The following is a 14,017-nucleotide window of genomic DNA, read 5'->3' as shown; positions in this document are numbered from 1 at the left end:
GGACCGGCCGTGCGCGGCTATGTGCATACGTTAAACCTTGGTTGGGCTCTAAATTCTGCCATAGATCACGAATTGCGCGATCGGATGGTAGAGGGCAGGGCCAACGCAAAGCTCTGCTTAGCGGAGGCTCTGTACGTACTTGTGAATCCTTCCATTCAAAAGGTTCGGACAAAATTAATGAAAAAAGAATATCCGGGACACGGAGTTGGGCGCCTAAAAAGACGAAATGTAACGTATTGCTGAGCGAAAAAAATGGTTCAGAACAAAATTAACACAACAGCCCTAGGTAATGGGGTATTTCAATGTGCTCACATTGCATCGTTTCGTTTACGCATTTGTTTTTATGTGCACTGACGCCTCGAAATAAAAATTCGTTTGCTTTTTGGCTATTGCCGCCCCCCCCCCAGTAGTGACTTTTTGCCCTGACTGGGGGGGGGGCCAGGTCGATGACTGCGGGGGTTTGGCCCCCCCAGTTAACATGTTAGACGAGGCCTTGGAGTGACCTGAATGCCGCATAAGCAACAAGCATAAGGTACGCGATACGCGTGCAAAGTGCGGTCTTTTTCGCAAATACACACAAGACACACATGTACATAATCCATTTATGATTGCATGTCTAAAGGAAAGAGCAAATTATGATTTCATTTAGATTATCCGCATAAATGTGAAAACGTGCGTTCCGGCTGGGTCATCATCCCTTTCTGAACCTAGAACTTATTAGGTGCACCTTATCTGTTCCCAAGATAGTGCATTTCACCTTCAAGCTTATTGTGAGTTCCTATTGTTTCAAATGCGTTTTATTTTATCCCAAAAGATGCTTTCCATGAAAGGGCATACGCTTAGGTATTTCCTCCTAGGTCAACAGCAACTTGAACTCGTTAGCGATTATGTAAGAGTGCATAGCAATTGCTGTGCATTGAATCGATCGTCTGGATAGATCATAGCCTTTTATTAACCCTCGCCCATGTAGGGGGGGGGGTTGGTGCAACCCCCCCCCCCTGAGGCTTTTCGGAAATAGTGCAAAAACAACGGCGCGCAGCGCCGCCAAATTTTGGGTACCTTATGGGGCAAACCTTGCGCATCTTTTGATAAAAAAAAATTTGACCGGGTCATGTCAGGTCACGGAGTTATGACGTCACAAAGGGAACAGCCTCCGGCCGGATTTTCACAAACTGAGTGCCAACGCCCGAGGTTTCCTGCCGGTGGTACGGACATCGGTTGATGGATCGTGATGAAACTTCCCATGCATGTTGGGGCAAGTATTGGCTATCATATGGTATAAGAAACTTGACCGGGTCAGGTCAGGTCACGGAGCTATGACGTCACAAGAGGAACAGCGTCCGGTACTATTTTTGAAAAGCGCCCGAACCACTATTTTGCTAATTCTTGTCACCTCAATGGGAATATGCAGCAATATTAGCTTCTATAGGGAGCAAATGGACCTCCCAAATCCAAAAATACAACCAGATTTCAAAAATTTAAATTTTGATTTTTCGAATTTCTGCCGCCGACTGTGACCTTGCCGACCTCCGGCGCTCCCAACGCGCCATTTTTAGAGCTAGGGAAACGAAATACATACCAAACGATAGGGAATTGATCAAGGAACACGATAGTGAAGGTTTCAAGTCGATATCTCCCACCGTTTTGCCGCAATCGCCGCGAAAAGTTGAAAAAAAAAGTCTATTTTTCCGAAAATTTGACCTTTGACCGGTCAAAAGTAGGCCAAATGTTGACCTAGGACCAAAAAATATACCACCAATCGCGAGATCTCGGCGAGAGCAATCCGTTGGTCTTTTCCGCTAAGCTCTACGACGCTCCGTTTTCAAACGCCAAGGGGGGGGGGTCGCACCAACCCCCCCCCCCTGCATGGGCGAAGGTGGCAGATCGCCGTTTACGGGCGAGGGTTAAAAGTGCAATTAATCATTGAGTCGTGTGTTTTTTTTTCCTGTTGCCTATTCCCGGTTTGTCCCAATGAAGAAGAAGGCACCGATGACCGGGAAGCGACACTCCGTTCTGACTGCAGTACCTATAAAAAAGACGTTTCCTTTGTCACATGCGGTTTTACTTTCTCGCAAAAATGAACGCTAATCACATCCGATTCCGGTCCTTTACACTACTCGGTTGCCGCAATAATTTAGCAACACATGTCCGCTGTGTTTAACAGGTAATTCCTTCAACAACAGGACGTCATTGCGTTTCCTGCCGGCGTTTGAGCTATACCCACGGCTGTCTTGTGACAAATGAATGAACACGCCTCGCACCCGTGTCAGAGTGGGCAGACCCCGTGTTAATAACCCTGGCGGTGGTGTCAGTGACACGTGTCAGGCGACTCGGTGACACGGCCGCTGTGTCGCCGTGTGTCACGTCGTAGTCACCCGGGCCACTCACCCGCCCGGCCGGCCGCCCGGCTGGCTGGGTTTGACCCGGTACAGCGTGGAGCGACGACCCCTGCCCGGCCGCCGACCGACCGCTACACGGTCGGGCGCCGGTGGGCCGCCGCCGACCGGTCGGTACTCCTGCAGCGGCTGATGGCCAGTGGTTGGACGGATGACCCCGTCTGACCCGTCCTTGACTGACCCGTCTGACCTGTCCTGAACTGACGGATGACTGTTAGACGAACGACCCTTGCTGACCGTATTTTACTGCAAACACTGTCTGTTTCTCCTCTTGCTCCGTGTGTCACATCCATAACTGCAGACTCCGTCTGTCTCGTCCTTCTCCGACCCAGTCTGTCCCGTCCATTACTGACCCCGCCAAACCATCCCAAAGCTGTTATTTGCCTGCAACAGCCCAAAGCAGATTGAAAGTGACCACTGTGAGAACGGTTTCTTATCATCCGCATGCACTACGCTCCTTTTTAAGCTTCCGAGCTCCTATACACCTGTTCATTTTATTTTATGCCTGCGCTAGTCTTCTTTGGGATATAAACAGACCGAAGTGCACCGAAAATATTACAAAGTGCTTTAGTTTCCAATTTACCCTAATGGAACATTGTTCCATTGCAGGGATTTATACGCTTCCTGGTAAACTTATTTCAGATGGTTGGCGGTGTTTGAGTTAGCAATTAGCACAACGTGCACCCTTTGTCAGCCTGACTTCAACACTTGGCAGTAACATGGCCTAACTGAATCATGACAAAACGGTCGCCTGCCACTGTAGTTTTAATCACAATTAACCCTGACTTCCCCTTCCGCGCTGAACGTTCTAATGAACAAAGCGACATACGAGTTAGAGTACGGACATAGCAAATAAACCCGATTGGCTTCTCTCGCCAGCTCGCGCGTTCCGTCAGGTCGCTGTTATTTGTGGTCTATCGTTGCCCGCGCTGGTTCAGTCGGCACACTCATAACAGTGTCATAAGCCAGCACTTTATCATTTCACTGGGCTGCTTCGTGACCACTAATGACCGCTTTGTTTGAGGAGGATGTATGCAGACGTCACCTGAATGGTTAATATGATTACATTTGCCAACCATTTATTTGCACAAACAGGAAATTGCATGGCAGTTGCGAAAGAGGACATCATTGCGGAGGTTACAGTCATGACCAGAGCGAGGCCAAGACCTGTTGATGACGCATTTATATGTACTGCAGAAAACTTCAGAGACCTGCAGAAGGCATCAGAGACGTGGGAGAAAGATAGCCTAGTGGTCCCTTCTCTCGCCAGTCCTCGGCAGCCCATGAATGAATGGTACAGTCGTTAAAATGCATATTCGTAGCGTTAACGTTTTACCATTCTGGCTGCATACCAAAAAATCTCCCTTTGTCAACTTTTAAAACAGAGCTAAAGCTGATGATGGTTATACACAAAATGTGCATTTACAAAATGGTGTCCGAAGGCATGCCTTCAGTCCTTCAATAACTGACTGTAGGTCATTGACCATCGGACCAAGCGATGTACCCGTTGACCCACATGCAATCGCGTCTATCAATAGGTCCTTTCGCTGTGTATCCGAACAGAGAAATGCCTGTTATCAGGACTTGTAACTTGTGAGTCGTTTATATTGCACCATGCGCCTGGATTGTTTCTTACACAACAGTCCGAGAAAATGTCGCGCGCTTATGGGCACAGGCACCCCCTTTCCGTTGTGAGCGGAGTTGAGCATGGCGTGCTACTTTTTAAGTAAAAAAGAGAGTGAAATCGCGGCGATTTCACGTAGCAGGGCAGTACAGAAGACTGACAAAAATGCGGGGACCGGGTGGCGCGACGCGGTGAAATCGTCCGACGGTGTTTTACCAAGGCCACCAGCGGTGCAGGACGCCGGCGATTGTCTGCTGTGGAAGGACAGGAGGGGGCCGAGGGGGGGGGGGGGTTCAGAGGGGGCAGGGGCCGGTGCACGTTCCGCTGCACCTTTGGCATGCCCTGCTGTTGGCTGTCCCCGGGGGCACACTGTCGTCATAGGTAGAGCTTTCCAGGCGGGCACTGAGAGTCAGTGTGGTGTGTGCCCACGGGACGGTAAAGACGGCGTGTGCGCTATGCGGTCAGCTATCGGCCCGGACAGCGACCCACCGCGGGATCTGACCAGTGATCTGCCCTCTGAGAATCGTCTCACCCAGCGAGAGTTCGCTGATCAGTAGCCATGGCGGCGACTGACCGGCTCTCAATAACAAACGACACGTGAGTGTATGCCTATAACCAGCGTCTTTAGCGCAGTCCCCGTGTCTTCAAGACCCCTGTGACTCGTAGTCGTGACTGCGCTTTGAGGTGACTCCCAATGCCTCCAGCTCCTCCAGGCGCTTCACAATTCCTTTCAATGTGCTTCTTTCAGTGCGTCACTCCAAACGTCGATCAGCACCTTCCACGTCGTCGGCCCCGCGCCGCCCGGCAGAGCAGTCGTGCTGAGCTGAGCTGACCGAACACATGCACCCAAGGCCACAGCCGTGCGCGCGGGCCATGCGTGCTGACTAAGCCGATTTTCCAGCCGCCTCACCGCGCCGATTCAGACGCGAATCGCGTTCAGTTGTCGATGCTTTATGAGGCGAGCCAGAAATATGAGTTCTTTGGAATATACGTCACGGTAGTCTTGAATGTAAAAAACGAGAGCGTGTGGCCCCAAACATGCACCATCAAATCAGGATGTGATGTAATACTTTCTGGCGATAACATTTGAACTGGGGGCTGGCCTGCATATTTTTGAAGACGCAATGAACCATGCTGAGTTTCACTGGAGTTCAGTGACATGCAGTTTCGCTGGATAACCGCGTTATTAGGTTTCCGTGATGCAGAGAGGGCTGCTCGAATTTAGATGCGGCTGATGTGTGCCTGCCGATGCATTGTTTACACCATACTCATGCTCTGCTGTTGGCATGCATCATTAGTTCATTTAATTTATATTATATTTATTTTATTTTGCATACTTATTTTATTCCTCGAAATCGACACTGCAAACTTTTGCAAACGTTATTAGGAATATACATATTGATTATTACTCTGAGTAGAATATTCTCTGTCATATCGTTCCTGAGAACATTCAAATTATGTTTCGTAGCAGAAGCTGCAACCCACATTATCTGTATATGGCAGCTGGCTTGCACGAGCGGCAGGACAGCTGAGCACTGAGTGCAGTGCAGTGAGCAGCAAATCACCGGCAGTGGGGCAGCCGGCGGGCCAGCACCTGTCCCCTCCCCTCCCCGCTCCCCCGGGGTCGCGATGTCGTCACCCGCGGCCGGTGCGTGTCAGCGATATCGGCTGCACGCTGCGCACCCCCTCCCCCCACCCGGCCACCACCCCCGCTAGCACCGTCGGCGTGCACGCAGATAACACGGTCATTACTTAGGTCTTCATGCGCAAATACATACATATATAGCGTAAGGATATAATCATTCGGCATTTGGTCGCTCCCTTGCGGTAAAGAAATAAAAGAAAATAGCCTTTCAGTGATTTTTCACGATCGATTTTTTCGGTTTCTCGATTTTATTTATGCGACATTGGAAGAAAGTAGTACACGGTTATTTCTTTATATGCTGAGATGCTCATTCTTTTACTTTGCCAACCTTTTACCTACCATTTCCTGGTTTCTACAGTACCAGTATAACGCCTTTTGGGGCGACTAACGGAGCGAGCGAGAGGGTGGGCCTTGCACGTTCGAAATGGCGAGGGGGTACCTCCAACTGACTTGTGCACGGCACCCTACTAACCGGTCTCTAGCGATGTGCCAAATTTGGGCACAATCGGCCCAGCCGTTCTCGAGATCTGGAAGCGGCACCCTGCACGTGCGCACGTGCAAAATGGGTCCCAACTGACTTGTGCACGGCACCCTTCTAACCGGTCCCTAACTGTACCAAATTTGAGCGCAATCGGTCGAGCCGTTCTCGAGATCTGGAAACGACTCCTGCACGTGCGCACGTGCAGCAGCACCCCATTTCTGGCACATGGATATGCAGTGCCTAGTGGGTGCCTACCTACATGCCAACTTTCAGCGCAATCGGCGAAGTAGTTACCGAGATATTGCAACAATTACAAGACTGACACCTCTTTGTTTTGCACGTGGCACGTGCATAAGGGGTCACCCACATGCATCGGGAATAGTCCAATACTTGGTAGAAGGAATGAAGCTACCCTACAAAATTTACCGCATGTAAATCGGTCAAGTGGTTGCTGAGATATAAGCCTCGCAAAAGCGTGACCACGGCCGGCCGGCCGCTCATACTCAGAAATTTCCGTTAATCTAAGGAAAGACTACGCTCGCTTCGCTCGCTCCGTAAAAAGTTATTAGGTATTGAATGCTTTAAGTTCGTCCCATTTGTTGATAAAATGAAATCCTGATAAATCAATAACCAGCAACCTATAGGTACAGCATACAAATGGAAATGCTCGTATGTCATTCAAATCGTGCACACTGCACTGAATGCACAGCCTCCTCCAAAAATTATTCAGTATTGCTTCATACAACAGCTAAAGCACATGATATTCCATATCAAATGTCGTCAGATGAAACTATAATTTCATTGTTTATTCAACAATAAACAGTGAGCACAATTGCATCATACTTTTAGACGGTTGATAATGCATATTATCTGTCCTAATCGATAGCCAACAATGTATTGTGTTTATGGACAATAACTCACATTTATCCAGTTAAATTTCCTGTCAAGCAACAACGGTGAAAAACTCAGTTGGCCCGTAAATATAGACGGGTTTGATTGACTACATTACTCGGCATTGCGACCACCAGTGCAATTATTACATGATATTAGCGATAATAGGGCACGGAAGGCACCGATCCAAGCTGATTGGATGCCATAAATTACCCTCCTGCCCACTACAGCGGTTGCTATAGTCCGGTATTCAGCCGTTGGATTCTAATACAGACCGCGAGTGGGGTGCCGACCCGACCCAGCCCCCGATCTCCGCAGGGGAGTGGAAGGACGGGGTACATAGTGAGCCGAAGACCACCTGTTGAAGTGGCCTGCCGGCGACCCCGGCGACCCCGCGTGCACTGGCCACCTTATAGGTCACCCGGTGAACCCAGCGGTGCGCCGGCGCTGACCGGTCACCGACTGCACGCCGGCTGGCTACTCACCGGCGGGCGGGGGCGGGGGCGGGGGCGGAGCGCCGCGGCGGCGGCCGCCCGCCGCCCGCCGCCCGCCGCCGCCGCCGCTCAGTCCTGCCTGGGACGCCGGCCGCCGAGCGCGTGTGTTGTCCGCCGCCGCCGCCGCCGCTGCCGCGACCGCCCGCCCCGCGATCTCTCCGGCAATGAAGGTGCCTACGAAGCGTCGAGTGTGCTGTCGTGCTGACGGGTTCACCGGTTACATTGACAGGTCAGTCACTGGAGGGGCACCATGGGGCTCCCACCGGGTCTGACGGGACGCTAACCCTTCTGTCACAGGGGAGGGAGGGGCAGGAGACTGATAGGGCCAGGTGGGGAGCGGCAACGGTCCGTGTTATCTCTCCCGGGTCGATCAGAGACACGGACGGTTGCTGGTTATCCATGGAGCTGTGACCCGTGAGGGCGAGAGACGGTCACCGACCTGAGAGCGAGACCGAGAGACAAGACCCGGTCAGCCTTTGACCCCTGACGGGACACTATTGTCACTCATTATCTCAATATTTAAGCCAACTATTCTGTCGATGGGTCATCATCTAGAGCATCGTTTTACCTAATTATGCCGCAGTTCCGCGACACACCGAGTTTCGATTCCGCCGCGACGAGTGCCGGAACCACGCCCCCTCTGAATCAAATCGATTCATCACCGGCGAATTGCACAGGCCGTGTCCTTCGCGCACGCTGCACTCATTTCCTGCGCGCCAGCCGGTGCAGAACAACAATACATGGGCAGCTCGCGTCATGGACAGGACCCAGCACAACGCCATCAAGCATGGCACTCTATCTTGTTATCAATGGCACGACGGCCGTCAGTCCGACCATGCACTACATTGTATCCAGTGCAAGCACAATGCACAATGCGCTGCAGGTGGACCGACGGCCGCGCAGACAAAGGTCTGCCCTGCGTGTCCTGTCGGTCTGTCTGACCTGTACACGCCCGGGGCGCCCCTGAGCTGTCTGTGCGGACAGGGCAGCGCCCCGGTCGGGGCGCGGGTCGGGGCGCCGGCCGGCCGGTCACTCACCCTTCCCGGGCCAGATCAGCGCCGGGCGCCCTGTCACCGCGCGGCCAGCCGCCTACCGCGCCGTCGCCGCCGCCGCCGCCGGCCGCCGCCGCCGCCGCGTGGTAAACACCACACAGGACAGTGCACCGCGCACACGGGCCGACCATCAGCTGACTGGCCGGACACGGGGACATGGGGTCGGCGGACACGGGGACATGGAGTCGGCGGACACGGGTGTAGTGTCCACCGCCGTCTCCGGATTCCGATGTATTCTCACAAACTCGCGGTGCAGAACACTAAGGCACTGCCGTGCTGTGCGGCCGGGCGGGGCCTCTCGACTGCTGGCTCTGACTGGAGCCGAGCAGGGCGCGGCCGCCTCACACTCGTATTACCGGGGCCCGATGCCGAGCCTCGGACACCCGATGCACTAGGTACTCGATACACTACACATTCCCCCCTCTCGCAAAAAAAAGGAACAGCAGCACTGCGACACGTAGTAGTCCGGACGTCTACAGACACGGTCGCTTCGCCTGGGACGCTGCACGCTCACATCGGCGGCGTCCGGCGACGGCTCGCAAGCTGTCTCGGTCGACGGGCGAGAAGCAGCGGCGAGCGAGGTCAGCGTGCCAGCGTGTCGGCCTCGGAAGTCGTGGCGGTCGACGTGGTCTCGCCGGGCCCAGCGGGGGGAGATGCGGAGGGAGACGCCGGCGCGTATGGGAGACGGGCCAGATGGGCGGCGTTCCAGGTCCGGCCGTCAGCCAGACGGTACGTTGCGGGACCGACGCGCCCAGTGACTCGCACCGGAGACGTGAACCGACAGGACGTCTTCGAGCGGTGTCCCTGCCGTCTCACGCAGACGTAGTCGCCCACAGTGATGCGCGGCGTCGTCACGCCACGGCGGCGGTCGTAGGACCTCTTGTTGGACTGCTGTCGGCGTCGAACTCGAGACGCCACACTGTCGGCTCCTGGTGTTGACGGCTGAATGACAGGCAGGTTCAGCCTCATCTGTCGTCCATGCAGGAGCTCTGACGGTGACTTCCCAGTTGTCGTGTGTGGGGTGGCTCGATACACCGCCAGGCTCTTGCGCACCTCGTCAATGAACGCTGCTGGTGGACAGTCTGTGATCCACGACTTGAACGTTTTGTTGAAGCGCTCTACGGCGGAGTTGCCTCTAGGCCAGTAGACGGACGATTTGGTGTGCTTCACCCCTCGGGCGGCCAGATACGCAGTGAACTCCCTGCTCGTGAACTGGGGCCCATTGTCCGTCACGATCTCGTCGGGATAGCCCTCTTTGGCCCACACAGTTGACAAGAACTTGATGACGTCTTCAGTCTCAGTCGATGACGTCAGGCAGACTTCCGCCCATTTGCTTCTGTAGTCAATCAGAGTGATGGCGTAACGGGCAGTCGCTGGTGCTCCGTTGATTGGACCAACGATATCCATTCCCAGTTTCGACCAGGCGCGGTCCGGCAGGTCGACTGGCTGCATGGGCGCAGGGCGTGCGCGCTGGGAGAGGACTGCGTCGCTGTGCTGGCAGCGCTCGCAACTTCGGCACAGCTCCTCCACCTCACGGTTGATGCCGGGCCACCACGCCAGATTCCGCAGCGCCTGTTTCATGCGGACGATTCCGTCGTGCGCGCTGTGCGCCAGCTCCAGGTATCTGCGGCGGAGCTGAACGGGCACAACAACTTGTTGGGCTCCTCTCAGGATGACGTCGTCGTTGCGCACCCACAACTCGTGTCTCATCTTGAAGTACGGCTGGACTTCAACCGGGCAGGCCTTGGCGCTGCTCGGCCAGCCGCGCTTGATCTGATGACGCAGCTGCTGCAGCTCAGGATCAGCAGCTGACGCGGTGCGGACGTCTTGCTCGGTCAGCACGCTCTCTTCATCTGTCAGAAGAGCGATCACCTCTTCTTCAGCGGAGCTGTCTTCATGCAGGTCCGCTTCTTCGGGGTGGCCACGGACCATTGTCAGTGAGCATATCTCGCCAGGGTCGGGCTGAGACGGTGGCGGTTCCGGGACTTCTGCGCTCCCAGTGACCGCCAGCTGATCGATTGCCCCACTCGCGGGGTGCAGGTTTACGTCCAGCTGCTTCAGCAGGTCCAGTCCCATGACGGCTTCTTCACCGTCGGAATCTATGATGAAGAACTCTGTGTTGGCTCGCCGTCCACGGTAGGTCACCAGCGCTGGCAGCGTGCCAAGCACTTGAAGCTGGTGTCGACCAAAACCGAACAGACGAGCAGACGTTCTATTGAGACGACTGCCTTTGAAGAGACGTCTGGCGATGCCGAGTCCTAAAGCGGACACCGTGGCACCCGTGTCAACTTGCAGATTCACGGTCTGCGTGATACCTGGTACCTCCATCTGTACTTCGCACATCATCTTATCGGTATTTGGTACGGCGCAGCAGAGAACAGTCAGCTCGTGACACCTTCTGTCGTCGTTCCGTTCACCAGACCAGCAGACCACGGCAAAGTGACCCGTCCGCCCACACTGCCTGCACCTGGCACCGGTAGCGGGACACCGACCGCGCTCATTGTGCTGGCGCCGGCCGCAGCTGGGGCACGTGTCCGGTTGCAGCTGGGCAGGTCCGGGGCGACGGTCGGCTTGCAACTGGGCAGGGGCGGGGCGGCGGTCGGCTTGCCGCCGGGCGGGTCGCCAGGGCCGGCGCCCGCGGCGCTGACGAGCGTCAGATATCTGATGCAGTGACTGCGCTCCGTCGGCGGCGGGCCGCGCCGGCCCGGCCATGGCGGTCGCCTCGCGTCGGGATCGCTCGAATGCCTCGGCGATCTCCAGAACGCGGTCCAGGGTCAGGCCCTTATCCTGCAGAAAACGCTCGCGGAGAATCGGATGCACTGTTGCTTCCACGACTTGGTCACGTATCATTGCGTCTGTCATTTGTCCAAACGAGCAGTTTACTGCCAGGCGGCGCAGCGCCGCCACGTAGTCGGCCGTCGGCTCGTGCGACTCTTGCCGTCGCTGCCGGAAGAAGAACCGCTCCGCGATCACGTTGACCTGAGGTTCATAAAACTCGGCGAGCTGCCGCTCAGCCGCATGGAACTCGTCTTCGTCTTCTCTCCTCGGCTGGACCGGTAGGGTACGGTACACCCGTTGCGCCTCGGCGCCGACACAGTGCAGAAGGAGAGCCGTCTTCCTCTCCGTGCTGTAGGCCTCACCTCCCAGGGCAGTCAGGTAGTTGTGGAAACTGAAAATCCAGTCACTCCAGGGCAGTGCTGGTTTTCCTGGTCTCGCCAGGAACGGAGTTGGCGGCGACACCCCCTCGACGTTCATCGTCGGTAGTATTCAGGATCTCATCCTCGTCGCCAGATGTAGTGTCCACCGCCGTCTCCGGATTCCGATGTATTCTCACAAACTCGCGGTGCAGAACACTAAGGCACTGCCGTGCTGTGCGGCCGGGCGGGGCCTCTCGACTGCTGGCTCTGACTGGAGCCGAGCAGGGCGCGGCCGCCTCACACTCGTATTACCGGGGCCCGATGCCGAGCCTCGGACACCCGATGCACTAGGTACTCGATACACTACAACGGGGACATGGAGTCGGCGGACACGGGGACTGGGGGCGCGGACAAGGCCGTATACGTGGATACATAAAATGACCAGGATGACACGAATGACATAGGGATTGGATGAGTGATACCTACATGGAAACATAAACCAAGGATCGTGGACCTGTAGGCACAGAGATCGGAGAGCATGGAATGCGATTTCGGCGAATTTAATTCAGCGCAAGGCCCACTGGGAATCTTTGACCCAACAAAAGGATGAAAGACTAATGAAATCAAAAGGCCATATTCGTCTAGAATGAGTCATAAGTTGCGAGTAAATCACCGCATAAACCTTTGTTTGAGACGGAACGTTGGCACTTGATTGCTCGTTCATCCCTCACGACTCGCAAATGCTACCTTCCATTGCACAAAGGACCGATGAGCTAGCAGAGTCCTCGACTCGACTTATGTCTAATTCCCTTCGCATGCAACTCCCCGTCTTCATGCACGTCCCTGAACTTGTGCTTTGTTCGAGCGCTGGTGGTTCTCTTCTCTCTGAATCAGCGGCGGCTCGTTCTAATCTGGGTACGGCAGCGGCGCCAGCCGCGACTCGGCGGTACAAAGGGATTTTTTGTAGCCCCTTGTCTGTCTAGACGCAGCCTACCCAAGTACCCACCTTTCCGCTGAAACCTGCCCACTAACTGTCATGCATAAAGATTTAATTTTGCAAATTGAACTGTTTCCGGAGTCACTATCCTGATTCGACGTTTAATCATCGGTGCATCGCCCCGGAAAGCCAGGATACTTCAAACTGGCAGCTCTAACCGTCTCGCGGAAAGGAACAATGACTGCCTGTTGTGAGCGGTTTCCTCGTTGATTTCCGACGACGCCATCAGGAACAATTCCAAGCAAAATCCTGGCATTCCAGCTCAGTCGTAAACAATCAACAGCCGGGCCTCGGACTCTGGGTTCAAATTTCCCGCCGTTCGTCATTCTTCATCTCTCGTCTCCTCTCCTTCTCTCTCTCTCTCTCTCTCTCTCTCTCTCTCTCTCTCTCTCTCTCTCTCTCTCTCTCTCTCTCTCTCTCTCTCTCTCTCTCTCTCTCCCTCTCTCCTCTGGACTCGCCTCTACACGGGCCATCACCGTTCACTGGCCGGCCCGTCTGCGCCAGGAAGCAGAACTGTGTCAAACAGCGTGCGTCGGCCGCGCCGGTCATCGGCACGGATCATCGGCGCCGTCGAGCGGAACCAATAGGGCCGCCTGCGCTGCCGACGGCGGCGGCAGTGGTAACGGGTGATGGAGGCGTGGTAACGGGTAACGGAGTGACGGCGCACGGTAACGGAGCGGCGACACGGGCAGTAGAGGAAAGGTGGGCGGCACACACATCTGCCCGTCACGACAACAGGGTCGGTGACTCGGGGTCAGCAGCTGCCGCCGGTGTGAAGCGATCATCTGCCTCTTTGGTGTCTAATAGAGAGCCCCGTCCTGCGCGTGTGGTGTGTAGGCTGGTCGGGACTCTGATGAGTCCCAGCTGCAGCTGCTGGAGCCGCAGCTGGCGTGACATGAGGTTTCGGAGCGTCTCTCTCTCGGAGGCGCGGCGCAGCTCGTCACCGGCTGCTCGGGTCGGCGCAGCGGTTCGTCCGGGTTGGGTGACGCCGGCGCGCCTCCCGCCGCCGCCGAGAGACGTTGAACCCGGTCGGTCGGGTCAGCGCCGCCGCCCGCCAGAGCCGACGGCACATGAGCTAACGGCCGGCACCGCAAACGCACCGCGCGCCGCGCCGCGCCGCCGCCGCCGCCGGCGACTGGTCCATGGGCAACGAACCCGCCAGCTACCGGCCGAGCACAACAGAGTCCGAGAGCACAACACGCGCCGGAGAGGCACAACACCAACGGCTTCCCACACAACAGGAAGAACTCGCCAGCACGCCGGCCATCGCACCCCGGGTCATGTCCTTCGCGATCCCGGC

At 55.6% G+C, this 14,017-nt stretch overlaps 1 protein-coding gene across 2 annotated transcripts in view; it reads left to right on the top strand.

The window, feature by feature from the left end:
- Nucleotides 1-4,574: 4,574 nt before the first annotated feature.
- LOC122379295 (ankyrin repeat and SOCS box protein 10-like) overlaps nt 4,575-14,017 on the top strand; it is a 32,063-nt gene continuing 22,620 nt past the window's right edge. Inside the window, exon 1 of one of the 2 annotated variants that reach the window (XM_043361355.1) lies at nt 4,575-4,617. In XM_043361355.1, the coding sequence (XP_043217290.1) occupies nt 4,580-4,617 (38 nt within the window). In that variant the 5' untranslated portion in view covers nt 4,575-4,579. Of the gene's footprint in view, nt 4,618-7,604; nt 7,761-14,017 lie in introns of those variants that run through there. The other variant, XM_043361354.1, reaches the window with a different exon arrangement.

This window comes from Amphibalanus amphitrite, unplaced genomic scaffold (assembly GCF_019059575.1).
Source record: "Amphibalanus amphitrite isolate SeventyFive unplaced genomic scaffold, NRLGWU_Aamphi_draft 000075F_arrow, whole genome shotgun sequence".
NCBI classification, from domain to species: domain Eukaryota; kingdom Metazoa; phylum Arthropoda; class Thecostraca; order Balanomorpha; family Balanidae; genus Amphibalanus; species Amphibalanus amphitrite.
The sequence above is the reverse complement of the archived record's forward strand: the minus strand, read 5'-3'. Positions and strand labels throughout refer to the sequence as shown.